General features: G+C 38.7%; 1 protein-coding gene across 1 annotated transcript in view; it reads right to left on the bottom strand.

Annotated features, from left to right (window-relative positions):
* Nucleotides 1–18,846, bottom strand: part of SECISBP2L (SECIS binding protein 2 like) — a 65,936-nt gene that overhangs the window by 28,802 nt on the left and 18,288 nt on the right. Inside the window, exons 8-13 of the mRNA XM_008143122.3 lie at nt 9,839–9,973; nt 7,069–7,149; nt 5,942–6,109; nt 5,651–5,792; nt 1,934–2,103; nt 1,012–1,144 (exon numbers count right to left, since the gene is read on the bottom strand). Of these exons, the coding sequence (XP_008141344.2) occupies nt 1,012–1,144; nt 1,934–2,103; nt 5,651–5,792; nt 5,942–6,109; nt 7,069–7,149; nt 9,839–9,973 (829 nt within the window). The remainder of the gene's footprint in view (nt 1–1,011; nt 1,145–1,933; nt 2,104–5,650; nt 5,793–5,941; nt 6,110–7,068; nt 7,150–9,838; nt 9,974–18,846) is intronic.

Genomic DNA, 18,846 nt, shown 5'->3' with positions numbered 1-18,846 from the left:
TCTAACTCAAATGCCTCCTTAGGTTACTGCTTCTTTCCTAAACACCTAAACCCAGGAAAAGAGTTAGTATTTGTATATTCATCCATTAACTAGTAATTAAGCATATAGCTTATCTCCATATACAATAAGCAAGACCAGTCCACTATATATCTTTATTACATTTCCTGACCTTCTCATCCTCACCCTAGTTACTAAAGTATACATGATAGGTATTTAATATGGGACAAATACACCTAAATACAAAGGCAGTGATACTTGAGAGTAAAGGGAAATCATAACCAAATATGTCCTAGCTAAATAATCCTTAGAAGTAAATTCATTTTTCTAAACACACTAGAACACTGCTACTCAATCTATAAATAAATCACATTTAAAACTGGTGAAAAATATTGAGGAATAAATATATACCAGCAGAAAAAGGGACCTTGCCAGGTCTCTTCTTAAAATCTTTCTTCCACAGTAGTATAATTTTAGAAGGAATCTATAGATTTGCCAAGGTCCCAACTGGAATCATATGTGCTGGCTATTGTATGGACATGGACTAAATCTTAGTGACCAAAAGGACTGTGTGTTATGACAGGCTGTGCATTCTCTACTCATTGTGGCATATGCATTAATTCATGACAGCAAGAAAGAGAATCAAGAAAACAATTCACTTAAAAACAGTCCTATGAAGAAAGACAGCCAACAGTTTTCCAGATATAAAAGAAGACAAAATGAAAAGAACTATGACAGTTACAGAGGATACATTGGCGAGATCATAATTATGAAGGATTTACAATAAACTTAGGATTTAAGTCTCAAAAATGCCAAAGACCTGCCATATACTACTACTCCCCTCCTTTTAAATATCTCCCTATAGAAGCATCTTCAAAAGAAACCACTCTCAAAAATAAAGAAATTTAGATAAAATATAAAGGAGAATAATATGGTAATTAGTGATGGGCTTACCTATCAATTAAAATGCTCTAAACCAATCCATGAGAAGACAGGGGAAAGGGGTGATCTTACCTTCCTGGGAAACAATCTCCTGTGGCAAATCATCAATAAAATCTAAGTGCATTTCTATTGGTTCCTCAGATCCCAAAAGATTGTGGTCCACAGTTAAACGGCCCTTCTTTTCCTCTCTTTCTTTCAAAATAACCTAAAAGTCATTACCAGTCTTTCATTACTGATCACTCTTTAAGTATGTATACTGAATATAAAATTTTCACTATTACATAGGTACAGTAGCTTACTTAAAAAATGGACATGAGGATTTTTTGTTTAGTTGGCTACACAGAAACTGACTGGCAAAAAAGAAAATGTAATTTCAGGTACCGTAGCTAAAGGAGGTACTAGATCCAAAATAAAGGGAGGAAATTATGTTCTAACCTACTATAACTATCTAACCACATCTACTTCAGTCTTTAAATACTGGGTGGCAGCACCTAGAGTTACCCTGAAAATGGATCAAATTAAAAGTCTGGAAACCAGGTCATAAAGTTACAACAGATTTACATTTTGCAGTTTTCAATTATTTGGACATGGATTATCTCCTCCTAGTAACAACACTGAATTAAATAGAGCAGTGCTATTATTTAACACTTATAAAGATGAGGTAAGGTTTGCCTAAAACTACATGACACCACTTAAGTTAGTATTAGAATCCAGAACTTCTAATTCCTAGCGTCCAATGTTTTGGGATGCTAAATGTTTAACTTTAAAAAAAAAATCTTATAGAATTTACTATCCAGGGCCCTGTTCAATACAGACAGATAGCCATGAAGCTGATGATATATCCCCAACCTCGAATTAACTAGTCATCACCTTTATGATGATGCCTATCAACATTTCATAATAACCTGTTGGCTAAAATGCCACACTACTGATTGCAAAACAGATTTAAATTCTTATTTATCCTATAAAATAAACATCTCAGATTTTGGTTTACCTTTTTAAGTGCTGTGGGCCGTTTTAGTTTTACAATTTCCTTCTCTTTTCCTTTTTTTGCTTTAGAGGAAGTAATGTCCAAAGAATTAAAGGATGTCAAACAGGGCTGACTTTTGGTTAAAGGTTTTCTGTTAGTAGAATCTTTAGTGTGAAAAGAAGCTGCAGTGACCACTAAAAACAAACAAGAACATTAGTTTTACTACTACAGCCAACTCCACATAGTTTGAAATTTTCTAATGGAAAATCTACAAAAACAAGAACATCTTCTTCTTGTGGAAAAACAGACATCAAATTGTCAGAGCAGCACATAGCCATGTAGCATCCCTCAGATACAGCTTTTATCCATTTTTTTAACCTCCATAAGATAAAGACAAAGCAGGTGCAGTCAACTAATTTAGCAAATCTAAAGTAGGGATATTTAAGTTATTAGTTCTACTCTACTCCAGCACCCCTCAAGCATGTCAATTCCTGCAACTGGTCTCCAAACAGAATCATTCTACCTCTGACATTTCAGAACTCTGCACCTCCCCTTAGTCTCACTAAATCTGTGTCATATATGCAAGTCACACTTCTATGTAGTCTAGCCCTCATTTCATTCTGTCAGTAAAGAAGGATCTCCCTCCCCCAGCTGCATTCTCAGTACTGTTCAGCAATTCTTTTATGCCTGACTGATACCCTCATTCTCCTGTGGCTATCCCCAAATCCTTTACGACTTAAACTTTAATCTCAATCCTCTCACTTTATCAGACAAGTTTTTCTGCTACTGCTGAGAAGATACTATCCAATATAAACTTAAGCAGCCTGAGAGGAGGCAGCAGACATCCCCTTACTCCATCCAAGGCTCACTAATCACCTGTGTTCTTAATCCCATTTCAGGATTAATTCCTCAAGAATCTTGCTCCATCCCTTTCCCCGAGTCTTTAACCCCTAACTCCCCCCAAACCTCGAAGGAAGGAAGAAAGGGAAGGAGGGAGGGAGGGAGGGAGGGAGGGAGGGAGGGAGGGAGGGAGGGAGGGAGGGAGGGAGGGAGGGAGGGAAGCAAATCAATAAACCTCTTCCCTTGACGGGCTTCCCCTCGAACTCAGGTACCATCACTTCTCCTCCCCTCCTTGTTAAAATTCTGAATAGTCTGCATTCTCATCATCACTTCTCAAATCATTACAATCTGGTCTCTGTCCTACATACTTTCTTGAAACTGCTATTGTCAAGATCACATATAATATCTTGCCACCGCCAAATCTAATTCTCTTGAGTCTTCATTCTTTGTTTCTTTCAGCATTTGGTCCCAAAGAACACATTTTTCCCCCCAAATTCTAACTCTGCCTTCTGTAACAACACTCTCCTATTTTCTCATTATTTCTTAAACCTATTCTTTGTCCTTTAAATCTAAGCATTCCACGAGGCTTTATCCCTCAAGATCTTTTTTTCTAACTTTTCTTTCCCTGACAATCTTATGTATTTCCATCGCTTACAACATCTCTATTTAAAACTCCCTGACTTCTAACCTAAACTGCACATGCATACATAACTGTAAGTTAAATGGGAATCACCAGGATCTCCCTAACTAGCACTTCAAATACAACAAACCCAGAGTCTGTTCTTCCCAACAAAATTCTTCTTTCATGATCCTTATTTTGTTAGGTCTCATCACAGCTTTTACCATCACCAAAATCCTTAAAGCCAGAGAGTTTGTAGTCATTTCGGACTTGCTTCTGTATTCCACCAGTAAAAAACAAATAAACAAACCTATCAATTCCTTACAAGCCTTTCAAATCTCTATCATCATCTACCTTTGTTTGGACTTTCCAAAAAATTGATTTCTTTGTAATCAACACTTCCCAATGTAAACACTGGGGAGAGATTAGAGGTTAACCTCTATCCACCGGTGAAGACTCCTACGCCCCCTTCAAAGCCCAGTCCAAATGCTATCATATATGAGGTCATGTAATGTAATATCCTCCCCATACCTCCCTGTGGACATAAATTTCTCTTCTAAAGGTTCATAAAACTTTGCTGGTATCCTCCCTAAGAGGCTACTTTTCATCAGTTATTTACATATGTCTTTCTCCCTGATTAGAATATAAACGTCTTTCCACTGGTATATCTTTCCTTAGCTGTATCCAGAGCACAGCTAAATCTCAGTTCCATTCCCTATAGTCCTTTACTCATAGTGAGATGCTACTGACACTCTCCCCATCTCAACAACATGCAACTCTAAAGCTTAGTATGCATTCAGTATTATTTTTACTCACTAGAGGCCCTGTGCACAAAAATAGTGCACTTGGGGGGCGGTCCCTGAGCCTGGCCTGCGCCCTCTTGAAGTGCGGAGGCCCTCAGGGGATATTCAATTCTTTTATGCCTGACTGATACCCTCAGGGGAGCGGGCCTAAGCAGGAAGTCGGATATCCTTAGCGCTGCCAAGGAGGGGGAAGAGGCTCCAGCCACCGCCGCTGCACTCGCCAGCTGTGAATCCAGCTTCTGGCTGAGTGGCGCTCCCCCTGTAGGAGCACAATGACTACCAGGGGGAAGTTCCTGCGTTGAGCGTCTGCCCCCTGGTGATCAGTGCATGTCATAGTGGCCGGTCATTCCGCCACTTGGTCTATTTGCATATTAGCCTTTTATTATATAGGATAGTTCAGTTTCAAACTGGATGGGTTACTAACAATTTAAATATTTAACAAAGAGAATTAAAGTTATACACTGGTACTTATTTTTTCATTTAAAAACATTAGATCATTTACAAAGATACAGAAGAAACAAAAAATTCAATTCTGCCACTCAACATCAGTGCTTTTGATTGGTTCCTTTACCTCCCTTTATCTTATTCATCTTCTAAAACAAAGACTATGAAAAGAAATGAGGAACGGCTGGGGATAGGTCAATGGGGAAAAAGGAGAAAGAAGAAGAAGGAAGAAGGAAGAAGAAATGAGGAAGCACAGAGCTGCTGAGTTCTAAATTTGACAAGATTTGCTGAAATATAATTTACCCTTTCAGTAGAAAGCCAGGTCATTCTCTCTCTCTCTCTCTCTCTCTCTCTCTCTCTCTCTCTCACACACACACAAATTAATAAAAACTCTAGCTTCCCACTTGGTTTTAAATTGGATAATTTAACAGAGAGCCAAATTACTATTGATTCTTATTTCAACCTTTAAAGAAGAAAAAAATTGGGTTGGTTCAAAATGTACACCACCTGACATCTGAACACAGACTTGAAGGACCTGAAGGAACAAGCTATACTGATATCTGAGGAGAGAGAGTTCTGGGAAAATGAAACAGCAAGCACAAAGATGCTGAGCTAGGGGGCATGCTGGGTGTGTCTGTGAAACTGCCAGGGAGCTAACATGACTAGAACAAGCTCCCAGGAGAGAAGAGTGATGCGGGTAGAAAAATGACAGGATAACCTAAGACATGGCCTAAGCCTCTGGCTTTACTCCAAGTGAGATGATGAGCTACTGAGGGGTTCCCAGCAGTGGAGTGATATAATCCAGCTTATATTTAAAAAGATTGCTCCTTGTAAAACAGACTGGTTTACGGGCAGGAAAGGTAGGTATTAGGTGGGAAGCTACTTAGTGTAGTATAATGATGGGGTTTACTAGGGAGCAGGAAAAAAGCTAGTGACTAGACTCCGGATTTTTTTAGATTCACATAATTTAAATTAACACTATGCAAAAGAAATTACCAAAGCCAAAGAGCAAATTACTCAGACTAACAGTATCACCTGTGTACGACAGAGGTCTGGTATTAGTAATTTGCCGTGCTTTCATAGCTTGCTGTTGTTTTTCCAGAGCTGCTAACATGTCCCCCAAATCTAGCTGCACAGGTGTTTTACTCTTTTTTCCAGCTGCCTTTGATAAAGCTTCCTGCAAGGCAAACAAAAAAACATTTAATTTTTAATACAAAAGTGTGGCAATTTAATATGATTCTATTTGTCATTACTTCTGTCCATCCTTGCAAACCTAACAAATAAACTATTACATTTGTTCATAAAAATGAATATATGTATATATACCTGTAATTTTTTTTGCTCCATACTAATTTCTGAATATTCTTGAGCTGTGGCAAGGGCCGCTGCTAAAGCTTTCTTCTTCTGACTTTTTGCACGTTTAGGAACTGAAGTTGTAATGGGAATTGGAGTCTGAACTATATTGATTGGTGAGTTTTCAGGTAAATCATCCAACTATAATAACCAGAGAAAAACAATTGTCGGTGATTCCATAAATGTAAAATCATAAGGAAAGACAATCAATGTGGAACATAGCCCTGGCTAGTGTGGCTCAGTTGGTTGAGCGCCGCGTCCTGTGCACTGCAAGGTTGCCAGTTTGATTCCAGTCAGGGCACATGCCTGGGTTGTGGGTTCGATCCCCAATCGGGGTGTGTAAGGGAGACAACTGATTGATGGTTCTCTCTCACATGGATGTTTCTCTTTCTTCTCTCTCTCCCTCTCCTTCCCTCTCTCTCTAAAATCAATAAAAACATTAAAAAAAAAAAAGAATGTGGGATGTTCTACAGTATAACTGGACTTGACTCTTCAAAGGATTCAGTGTCATAAAGAACAGTGTAAGATGGTGGAACCATTCTAGACTGGGAAATAATAGAGACAAAAACAGCTTGATGCAATGGTGACGCTTGTCTGCACCCCAGACTGGAAACAAAATAACTCCAAAGTAAAGTTTTGCAACAATCGGGAAGTTTCAGTATGGAATGTATGTTGTATGATGTCATTTAATTAATGGTATTTTCTTGTCCGCAATGAAACTAACTATGACTTAGGACAGTGTCTTTGTTCTAGCTAGCTATGTTGACCTGTAATATTTCTTTTCAACACAGCCATAGTTCAAAGGATGTTCAAATAATTTGCTTATATTTTTTAAATGTTTTTATGCATTTTTTTTAGAGAGAGAGGAAGGGAAAAGGAGAGAGAGAACGAGAGAGAGAAACATTTATGTGAGAAAGAAACATCAATCGGTGGCTGCTTCCCTCCGTATGCACTCTGACTGGGGACTGAACCTGAAACCTGGGCATATGCCCTGACCAGAAATTCAACTGGCAACCTTTTGGTGCACAGGACAATGCTCAAATAACTGAGCCACACCAACCAGGGCTTTGCTTATATATTTTTTAAAAAGAGTCACTTACTACTTTTGAAGAAAGTTTCTGTTGAATACTTTCATCTTTAGCATTTCCATTCTCATTTATTTCTCGAAATCCATCTTCATCCTGAAATAGTTTCATATTTCAAATAAATTAAGTTCAAAGTAATAAAGTTTTAAGAAAAACATTTATAATGCTTAAGAGTAATTAAAAACGGGGAAATTAACTTTTTTTAGTACTAATATTAAACTATTTAAAGTCAGTCTTAAAAAGGAAATCTCGCCCTGGCCAGTGGCTCAGTTGGTTGAAGCATCATCCCATACACCAAAAGCTTGGGGGTTTGATTCCCCACCAGGGCAGGTATGGGAGACAATCAATCAATCTTTCTCTCTCTTCCTTCCTCTCTAAAATCAATAAAAACAAACAAACATATCCTTAGGTGAATATTTAAAAGAAAAGGAAATCTCATTTCTCTTAAGCATAGCTAATTTAAGTATTCAAGGATGGGGGCATATTCACACATGTCCATCCTTTGTATTTCTACTATTCAGTTTTTATTAATAATTCTATCCTGATATAGGGTAACAGAAAATAAATTTTAAAAGGAATTTATCACATTTCAGATAGTTTGGAAAAAATTTAATCACAAGGCTTAATATGAAGTTCATTAATATATTGCCTGTCTGCATTAACACATACTTATCACAGTTAAAAGTTAAAAACTAAAAAAAAATTTAAATTTCCCATTCAAATAATTTCTTAACCAGTATCCTTTACATTGAAAATTATATCTAGCCCAGCTGGTATGGCTCAGTGGTTGAGTGTCAACCTATAAATCAGGAAGTCAATTCCTGGTCAGGGCACATGCCTAGGTAGGGGCGTGCAGGAGGCAGCTGATCAATGATTCTCTATCATCATTGATGTTTCTATCTCTCTCTCCCTCTTCCTTCCTCTTTGAAATCAATAAAAAATGTATTTTTTTAAAAAAGAAAATTGTATCATATCTTTAGCTAAATGTAAGTTTGGAACTAATCATACGGTTAAATGCAAATAATAAAACTGCCACATGTATTGTTCTTGAAAGAATAATTGAGATGTACTCTCAAATCTTTTAGGTCAATTACTAAGCTAATCCTATATAATAAAAGCCTAATAGGCAAATTGACCAAACAGCGGAACGACCAGTGGAACTGTGATGCACACTGACCACCAGGGGGCAGATGCTCAATGAGGAGCTGCCCCCAGCCCGCAGGGCCCAGGCCAGCCAAGGTGGGTGCCAGCGGGAGCCCCCCAATCGCCCCGCCAGTTGCCCCACAGAGCAGCCCTGATTGCTGGCCAGGCCTAGGGACCCTACCCATGCACAAATTTCATGCACCGGGCCTGTAGTCTAATATAATATTCGTCTCTAGCCTCTGGGCTCAAGCACCTTTTCCAGCTTAATCTCAATCTATTAACCTATTTTACAGAAACTGTGACTCAACAACAATGAGTTACTCAATGAGTAACCTGATATGTTCACCATCAGCACAACCAAATCTTACTAATTCTTTTAAATCTATACCAAATGTTATTCCTACCCTGCCCCAAGTCCAAAGAGACTTGTCTCTCCTTTCAACTCCAACCACACTCAAACAAGTATTTAGGAGGGTACATGTCTACGTTTCTCTCAGGGGGAGGAACATCTGGCCTGTGGGGCTGTATAAGGCCTGAGAAATCATTTGGTTTGGCCCTACCACAGCATTAGGGGTGAGTTAATTAAATGTTTGACCAAGTATAGCAGGCTAATTTTTAATAAGTTGATAATTTTGTATGGCCTCAGAATGATGTTATAAATATCCAAATGGCCCTTGGCAGAAAAATGATTCCTCACCCCTGCTCTACTACAAAGCAACCTCTGTAAGTATAGCAGTATGTTTATTCACCTTAATGTACCATTCAGACTATCTTACTTTTACACCTACAAATAGGCCTCCAACTAGATGAATCAATAATAGAAATACTGCAATAGAATATAAACTTTCTGCCTGTTAAGAGAAAGTAAAATAACCTTTCCTCTTCCTTCTTCAAGACTCCTGACTAGCAGCACAAATCAGACTGAACTATTCAAATCTGAAAAACTTGACAAATAGACTGAACAATAATAAAAACTGCAGAGAAAGTTTTATAGTAGGTTAAATCCACATAAAATCATGCTCCACCTCTACATGTTGCTTCAAAATGATGAATACTCTTGCAACAATTTATAAAAAAAATTAGTTACTATTAGACTAACTATACAGGGTGGGGCAAAAGTTGTTCATATGGAAAACAATTAATAAAAAAATGCCCTAGCCCGTTTGGCTCAGTGGATAGAGCGTGAGCCTGTGGAATGAAGGGTCCTAGGTTTGATTCCGGTCAAGGGCACATGCACGGGTTGTGGGCTCGACCCCCAGTACGGGGCGTGCAGGAGGCAGCTGATCAATGATTCTCTTATCATTGGTGTTTCTATTTCTCTCTCCCTCTCCCTCTCTGAAATCAATAAAAACATACTTTAAAAAAAAAAGAAATTTACAAAATGTTCAATTGTCAAAATGTTCAATATCTATTTTAAAAAATTAATAAAAAATATATAAGAATGAACTGTTTTGGTACTTACAACTGTAAACCTACTTTTGCACCACCCTATATATAATCAAGACAAAAATGAGTCAATACTAAGTAATTTTAGTCTAATAGTAGAGTCACATGTTAATACATAAAAAGTATTACAATAGAAGAAAATTATTTTCTTAATGGGAACATCTGCCATAATAGTTTACAAAGTATGAAAAAATACCTCAATATATAAAGCCTCCGAATTTGGGTCACTTCTATGAGATTGATTGGGGTTTAACTGCTTATTATCTTGTCTCTTCTGCAAATTCTGTCTTCTTTCTGAGGAAGTACTATGTCCTCGGCATTTGAATCCAACCTAAGTAAACCCCAGAGGGGGAAAAAAACCCAAGTCTTATTATTTTTAAGTAAAATTTTTTTGACGTATATCATACTTACAGCAAAGTATACAAATGTGTACAACTCAATGAATTTTCATAAAAGTGCATAATTTATTATGAACGGTTAAAACTTTTGAGAAATGTCATTATAACAAAAATAGGAAAATGCGTTATGTTACTTTTTGTCCCCTATAAATGAACATTTACATCAGTTTTATTAACAATAGCCCAGAACTGGAAACAACCAGTGTCCTTCATTGGGAAAATAGTGACTCGCACTGTGGTATATCCATACTATGAAACAGTAGTAAGCCACTAAAAGGAGTGAACTATTGATATACCCAACAATCTAGATAAATCTCTAGGGAATCATTAAGTGAAAGAAAGCCAATCCAAAAGGACTGTATGAGTTCACTTATACATTCTTGAAATGACAAAATTATAGCAAGGGGAAACATATTAGTGGTTCTAGGGGTTAAGGAGAGGCTGATGGGGTTGGGGACAGGAAAGGAACATGGTTATAAAAGGGCAACGTGAGGGATTCTTGCCATGATGGATCTGTTCTGCATCTTGACTATATCAATGTCAATATCTGGGTTGTGCTACTGTACTACAATTTTGCAAGATGTCAATATTGGGAGAAACTGAATATTACCTTTTTATTAAACTACTCTGAATCTTCCAGTATCTTTTTAAAAAAAGAATTCCTAAGAAATATTTAAACTTAAAATCTTGTTTCCAAGAAAATAAATTTAAGAGGATAAAATTTTCATTCAATCACAAATTATTATTATCCTATTAAGAAATTTATAGCCCTAGCCAGTTTGGCTCAGTGGATAGTGTGTCAGCCTGCGGACGGAAGGGTTCCAGGTTCGATTCTGGTCAAGGGCACGTGCCCGGATGCAGAGTCGATCCCCAGTGTGGGGCATGCAGGAGGCAGCTAATCAATGATCCTCTCATCATTGATGTTTCAATCTCTCTCTCCCTCTCTTCCTCTCTGAAATCAATAAAAATATACTTAAAAAAAAAAGAAATTTACAAAATGTTCAATTGTCACAGGGGCAAGAAAAAAAAAACATTTTTCGCCGAAACCGGTTTGGCTCAGTGGATAGAGCGTCGGCCTTCGGACTCAAGGGTCCCAGGTTCGATTCCGGTCAAGGGCATGTACTTTGGTTGCGGGCACATCCCTAGTAGGGGGTGTGCAAGAGGCAGCTGATCGATGTTTCTCTCTCATCGATATTTCTAACTCTCTATTCCTCTCTCTTCCTCTCTGTAAAAAAATCAATAAAATATATTTTTTTAAAAAGAAAAAAATTTTTTCAAAATGCATTTTTAAAATATTTTTTATTCATGCTACATTTTCAGTTTTTTTAAATATGTTTTTATTTTTTTATTTTAGAGAGACAGAAACACTGATGAGAGAAAAAATATCTATCAATCAGCTGCCTCCTACAAGCTCCCTACTGGGGACCGAGCCTGCAACCTGGGTATGTGCCCTGGAACTGGTGAACTCTTGATTCATGTGTCATTGCTCAACCACTGAGCAATATCAGCCAGGCTTAAAAAGCATTTTTAAAACGCATTAAGCATTTGAGGAATCTTAAGACATATTTCAAATTCCCCCTCTTAAGGACCCAATGCAACTAATATGAAATGCCTCTCTTAACCAGGACACTTACAAGACATGAAAGTATGATCTGCATTATCAATTACCCCAAAATTCTAATGATTTAAAGCGGCAGTCACCAACCGGTGGTCTGTGGACCACTGGTGGTCCGTGATGTCTGAAAGGTTGGCGACCGCTGGTTTAAGGAAACCTTTGGAGCAGTGGTCGCCAACCGGTGGTCCATGGACCACTGGTGGTCCGTGAGGTCCAAAAGGTTGGCAACCGCTGATTTAAAGAACTTGAAGGAGACCTGGATGGAAAGTGCCGGTATCCTACATAAAAAAAGGCTAATATGCAAATAGACTGAACATCAGAACCACCGCTCGCTATGAGGCACAGCTCCTGTGTTGAGCATCTGCCCCCTGGTGGTCAGTGTGCTTCCACAGGGGGAGCGCCGCTCAGCCAGAATGCCTCCGCAGCAGCGCTAATGATGTGCAACTGGGGCTTAGGCCAGCTCCTTAAGCCAGCGGTGGACATCCCCCAAGAGCTCCTGGACTGCGAGAGGGTGCAGGCCAGGCTGAGGGACTCCCCCCGCTCCCCCCATCCCAGTACACGAATTTCATGTACTGGGCCTCTAGTATATACTATAAAATATGCAAATAAAGACCTGGATCACTAACAACTCCCATGCTTAAGCAGCTGGTCGAAAAAGACTTGCTATTAAGAAATATAATTTTTACATTCTTTTGGGAAGTAAGCTATATGCAGAACTACTAGTATAGGCCAAGAAAATAGTCACATGGCAAATTTAATTCTTCCTTAGAATATGCATGATGATTACTGGGCTACTTTCTATAACCTGTTAAGTACCTGTTAAGAAACTAGATAATTTCCCAGATACCCAAGAATTTCTTGGTTTTAAATATTAACCTCATTTTAAAATAGGCTCATGAACATGGATAGAGAGAGGAATACACATGTGATGAAGCAAATATTAGTAAAATGTTAGATAACATATAGCTGGTAGCTATATGAATGATATCTGTGAAATTATTCCAACTTTGCTGTTTAGAAATTTTCATAAAAATATTTTTAAAATTGACTCATGAAAAGAGACTCATACAGGGTAGTAAAACAAATGCAATTTATAATGTCTAGGTACTAAAAAAAATTTAATTCACATAAATCAACACTGAAATTAGTACTAATAATTAAGCCCCAATTTAGGGATAAAGAAAAAGAGACTCTCTCTCTCTCTTTCTCCATATATATATATATATATATATATATATATATATATATATATATATATATATATATATATATATGAACAAATGCAACTTGATTTTTATACTTGGAGACATAACGCTCCAGGATTAAATTAAAACCACCAAAGTAATGGTCCCAACAAAGTTTATGAGAATCAAACAATTACCTCCTGGAGTAAATAACCTCATTTCTTTTTCAGTTCTTTTAAGAAGAAGAGTTTTATTGATATGGAAGTGGGCATACAGAACAGAACAAAGCAAAGATCACAGCCTCAAATATATACTGAGATTCTTTAATGACTAACAAAAATAATATTAAAAGATTTAAGTTTTCATACTCCATATATATAACAAAAAAAGAAAAAAATACTAGAAACTGACGTATGAGTATATACAAATATATTTTCAGAAAACTATACAAGAACACAAAAAAAAAAATGACTAAAAAATAGGAAGACATACTGCTTTTTGCATAGAAAGATGCCATGACATAAAGGTAATCCATTCTCTGTAAGCTGATAGATTCATGACCAATGGAACAAAACAATAGAAAGTCCAGAAATAGATTTCAATATAAAAAAGGAATTAATTTAATAGGTGATAAAAGTAGTTAGCTCAGCCGAAACCGGTTTGGCTCAGTGGATAGAGCGTCGGCCTGCGGACTCAAGGGTCCCAGGTTCGATTCCGGTCAGGGGCATGTACCTTGGTTGCGGGCACATCCCTGGTGGGGGGTGTGCAAGAGGCAGCTGATCGATGTTTCTAGCTCTCTATCCCTCTCTCTTCCTCTCTGTAAAAAAATCAATAAAATATATTAAAAAAAAAAAAAAAGAATACACCAATTTATTTAAAAAAAAAAAAGTAGTTAGCTCAAATCAGTAAAGGGATGTATTTTTCTTTTTTTTCTTTCTTTTCTTTTCTTTTTAAAGATTTACCACCCTGACCAGTGTGGCTCAGTTGGTTGGGCATCATCCCATGCAACACTGAAAGGATGCCAGTTCGACTCCCATCAAACTGGCAACTTTTCGGTGTGCAGTACCACGCCCAACCAACTGAGCCACACTGGTCAGGGCAAGGGATGCATTTTTCAATAAATGGTACTGGGAGATTTGGATAGCCATCTGAAAAATACAAAGTAGTATATATATCTCACACCATCCAACATGACAAACTTCAAATGGAATAAAGATTTAAATGCAAAGAAAAATACACAAGAGCATAAACACACTTGAGGAAAATAGGCAAATTCCTTTATAACCCTGGAGTTTTTAAACTATGATTTAAAACCCAGAAGCCATTTTAAAAACTACAACAAAGTCAAGGATATAATAAATATCCTTATAAAAATAAATTTCTTAATACTATTTAAAACATAAAGTCTATGCATGACAATAATGAGCAAAGTCAAAAATTAAAACCTAGCAAAATATCTGCAACTGGTATAGACTAAAGGCTCCTAGAAATGTTAAATATTTGATAAAAACTTGATCAAAATGATTTTAAAATGTACAAAAAAAAAAAAAGAGAGATCAAGATACAAAACAGGCAAAGAATATGACCAAATTTATGGAAAAATACAAATTCCCCTTAAACATATGGAAAGTTGCTGAACTACATTAATACACATTTTAACCTAAGTGGCACAAATCCAAAACCCTGAAAGCATATAATTTCTTAGGCTCTATATAGATATGCACTCTCCACATTGTTGTTGAAATTATAAAGTGGTACAATATGGTGATATTTACCAAATAACAGAGATGACTTTACCTTTTCACCCAGCAGTCCCTTATCTAGGAATTTATTCTACTACTATACACACATACTTCTAAATGACACTGTAGCATGTCTAAACAGCAACAGTTTTCAAATAACCCAAATGTCCATCGACAGAACTACAGAAAGCAATAAAGATATATCAATACAATACTAGGAATTGTTAAAAGATAAAAGTGTAGAAGCCCTCCACATAATATGGAAATGTCTCCAATATATATTGTTAAGTGATGAAAGCAGAACACAGAACAGATTGGGTAAAACGTAAGATACATACTTGTATTTACTTATAATTACAAGAAGAAACTCTGGGAAAATATACAAGATCCTAGTCAAAGTGGAACAGATACAGGGGACCAATACTGTGAAGTAGAGAAGACAAGGGGAGACACGAGTGAAAGTGAGACTTTTCCCTGTACACCCTTTTTTATCTTTTGATATAGGGGACAGATATAGGGAAGAGGAGAAGATGGGCAGACTGGTAAAAATGAGATTTTGTATAACCTTTTTCATCTCTTTTATTTTTCAACCTATTCACAAAATAAAACCAGTTTTAAAAAATTAAGTTACAGATTCTGTCTATCATCCTATCGTATATAATAAAAAGGTAATATGCAAATTGATCCTCATACCCTCACAAGATGGCTGCCTATAACCAGGACAGCAGGGGAGTTAGTGTGGGGCGACCAAAAGACTGAACAAGCAGGCTGTGCTGGGCGACCAGGCCGGCAGGGGGGTTAGTGAGGGATGACCAAACAACTGAACAGCAGGCTGAGTGGGGTGACCAGGCCGGCAGGGGGGAGGGGGGAGGGCAGTTGGGGGAAACCAGGCTGGCGGGGTAGGGGTGCAGTTGGGGGCAACCAGGCCGGCAGGGGGACAGTTGGGGGCGATGAGGCTGGCAGGGGGGGCAGTGAGGGGCAACTAGGCTGGTGTGAGGGGCAGTTGGGAGCAACCAGGCCAGCGGGGGGGGGGGCAGTTAGGGGTGACTGGACCGGCGGGGGGGGGCAGTTGGGGGCGACCAGGCCGACAGGGGGGGCAATTAGGGGCGACCAGGCTGGCAGAGGGGGGCAGTTGGGGTTAACCAGGCCGTCAGGGCGGGAAGCAAGGGGTGACCAGCCTGGCAGGGGGGTGGGGGGGCAGTTAGAAGCAACCAGGCTGGCAGGGAGGGGACAGTTGGGGGCAACCTGGCCGGCAGCGGGGGGGGGGGATAGTTAGGGGCGACCAGGCCGGTGGTGGTGGTGGGGGGCAGTTAGGGGAAATCAGGCCAGCAAGGGGGGACAGTTAGGGGTGACCATGCAGGCGGGCAGGTGAGCAATTAGGAGCCAGCGGTCCAGGATTGTGAAAGGGATGTCCAACTGCCAGTTTAGGCACGATCCCCAGGGCCTAAACTGGCAGTCGGACATTCCCCGAGGGGTCCCGGATTGGAAAGGGTGCAGACTGGGCTGAGGGGACCCACCCCCACTTGGGCCTCTAATTTAAAATTAAAGCTTTAACAAAGTATAGAAAGAACCTGCCTTTTCAAATGTTAAAACACTAGTAAAAATATTAAAAATCCTTCAGCCAGTGTGGCTCACTAGTTGAGCATTGATCCATGAATCAAGAGTTTCCCAGTTTGATTTCTGGTCAGGGCACATGCCTGGATTGCAGACTCCATCCCCAGTAGGGGGCATGCGGGAGACAGCCAATCGATGTTTCTCTCACTCTATCCCTCTCCCTTCCCCTCTAAAAAGATAATAAAAACATCTATAATAATAAAAGGGTAATATGCTAATTAGACCAGACGTCATTCTGGACATCCTTCCAGATAAAGCCGGGGCCGGACCAAAGCTGCCCGGATCCTGGGTGCCTGCTGGCAGCAGTTGGAGGGAAGCCGCCCGGTCCTGGGTGCCTGCCAGCGGCGGCCAGAGGGAAGCCACCCAGGTTCCGGGTGCCTGCTGGTGGCCAGAGGAGGGAAGCCTGGGTCCCAGGTGCCAGAGGGAAGCCAGTGCCAGCAGCTGGGGGAAGGAAGGCCTACCCTTGCATGAATTTTCGTGCATCGGGCCTCTAGTCTATATATATATAAAAGGCTAATATGCAAAGTGTCCCCTCAGGAGTTCGACCACTCGCTATGATGTGCGCTGACCACCAGGGGGCAGTGCAGAATGAAGAAAGGCCCCAGCTGGCAGCTGGGGAAGGGAGGCCCCGGCTGGATCTGGAAGACCCTGATCGGCCCTGATGGCCAGCCAGGCCTAGGGACCCTACCCGTGCACGAATTTCGTGCACCAGGCCTCTAGTATTTAAATAAAGAATAAAAATCTAAAAAAAAATATTAAAAATCACCGCATGATACAGTAGTTAAAATAGCATGCCATGATACAGGTGCAGATTTCTGATAAATGGAACAAAAAAGCCCAGAGATAGCACTTAAGACATAAGATTATCCAGAGACATAGAAGCATAGAACAGAAAGAGGGAAGGCGGAGGAGAATGTGTGGGTGGGGTGGGAAGAGATTAACCAAAGAACTTGTATGCTTGTATACATAACCCATGGACACAAACAATAGCGTGGTGAAGGCCTGGGGTGTGGGGCTGGGTGCGGGCTAGAAGGGGACAATGGGGAAAAAAGTGGACATCTGTAATACTTTCACTAATAAAGATAAAAATATAAATCTTAAAAAAGAAAAAAAGACATAAGAAACTAGCAAATGATTAAAAGGGCAGTGCAAATCAGAGAATAGAATGGAGTACAATGTTAGAACAACTGGTTAACTACTTTGAAAATCTACATCAATACATTGTACCACTCACCACACATAATCTTGGATTTTTAAAAGTCTTGAAACATTAGTCTATTAAAAAGTAGCAGAAAATACAAGTGAATATTTGATTTCTGAAAGACTTTTTAAGCCTAAAAATAATCAGAGATTGCAAAAGGGGAAAATATTTTGACTTGAAAGGAAAAAAAAAAAGAATTTGCATGTCAAAAATCAAACAAGTAACGTACTTAAGAAAAGTATGACAAAGCATCAGAAGTAGAAAAGAAAACACTTTGTTCAACATCTATCTCTAGTTCTTTTGGAATGAAGAGATACAAAATAAACAAAACTTAACATACCATACGTATTTTAGTAATTTCCTTTTTTGTTGTTCTTTTTCCATTTCTCACCAATTTTGAGGTAGAGAGAAAATATTTTTCCATATCAGTATTATTTCCTCTCCAGTGGGCTACTGATACCAAAGGACCTGTACTGAGTAAGTACTGAGACTGCAAGACTGGCAGGGCTAGCGGATACACTTTTAAACATAAAGTTTCAGTACTTAACTAAGCATTGTATAGATTTTGTTTATCTACTCTATTTAAATAACTCTTGTTTTAGCTTTTGTTTTTAATCAAATAAAGCTAGACTGCTTCACAAGCCTGCCACAAACAATAACAACTCATTTTTGCAACAACCATAGGGAAGAGGGCATTATTCTGCTTGTTTTCCTAACACCCTAATTAAAGTTAGGAACATCCGAAGTACTTCATTTTAGGAAGACAAAACAGGCAAGTATTTCGTCCACTTGATCTGGTAGTAACTTACTCTTATTTCAGTTCATCCACAAATCTATTCATATAACCTTAATTCCTTGACTAGATTTAAGGAAAACAAGAAGTCTATCTAAAAGTTAAAAAGGAAAAATACCGACCAATATACAGTCCCCTGATTTCACAGATAACCAATGCAGGAAGACAGTATTGGAAGTTTGTGGCAGTATATGACTTGCTCCACCCTACTGCAGCCAGATCCCGCTCCCCAAGATCAGGAAGCTGACCAATATGGCTGCATTAGGAAGAGGCAGTCATCATTATGGCAGTGCACATGCAGAGTGTGGCATATGGTGTCTATAGTCAAGCAAAGTCACATGGACAAGGCTGCAGATCTGCCTGAAGTTCAAAGGATCAATATTTAAGGCATTGAAATTCTTTAAAATATTTATATGGATAAGTCAGCAGGTGAAGCAGAATTGACTAGTATTCTATTTTTAAAGTATGAAATATCAAAAAATATTTCTTAAACACAGAAAAGTGGAGAATGGTACAATATATGCCCATGCATACACACCACCTACTTTCAACATTCTGCCATTTTGTTTCATTACTTGAATCATTTTACTGGCTTAATCATTTTAAACTTACAGAGATATTTTAAGTAATTTAATATGCATCTCTAAAAATTAAGGA

This window comes from Eptesicus fuscus, chromosome 5 (assembly GCF_027574615.1).
Source record: "Eptesicus fuscus isolate TK198812 chromosome 5, DD_ASM_mEF_20220401, whole genome shotgun sequence".
Lineage (NCBI taxonomy): Eukaryota > Metazoa > Chordata > Mammalia > Chiroptera > Vespertilionidae > Eptesicus > Eptesicus fuscus.
The sequence above is the reverse complement of the archived record's forward strand: the minus strand, read 5'-3'. Positions and strand labels throughout refer to the sequence as shown.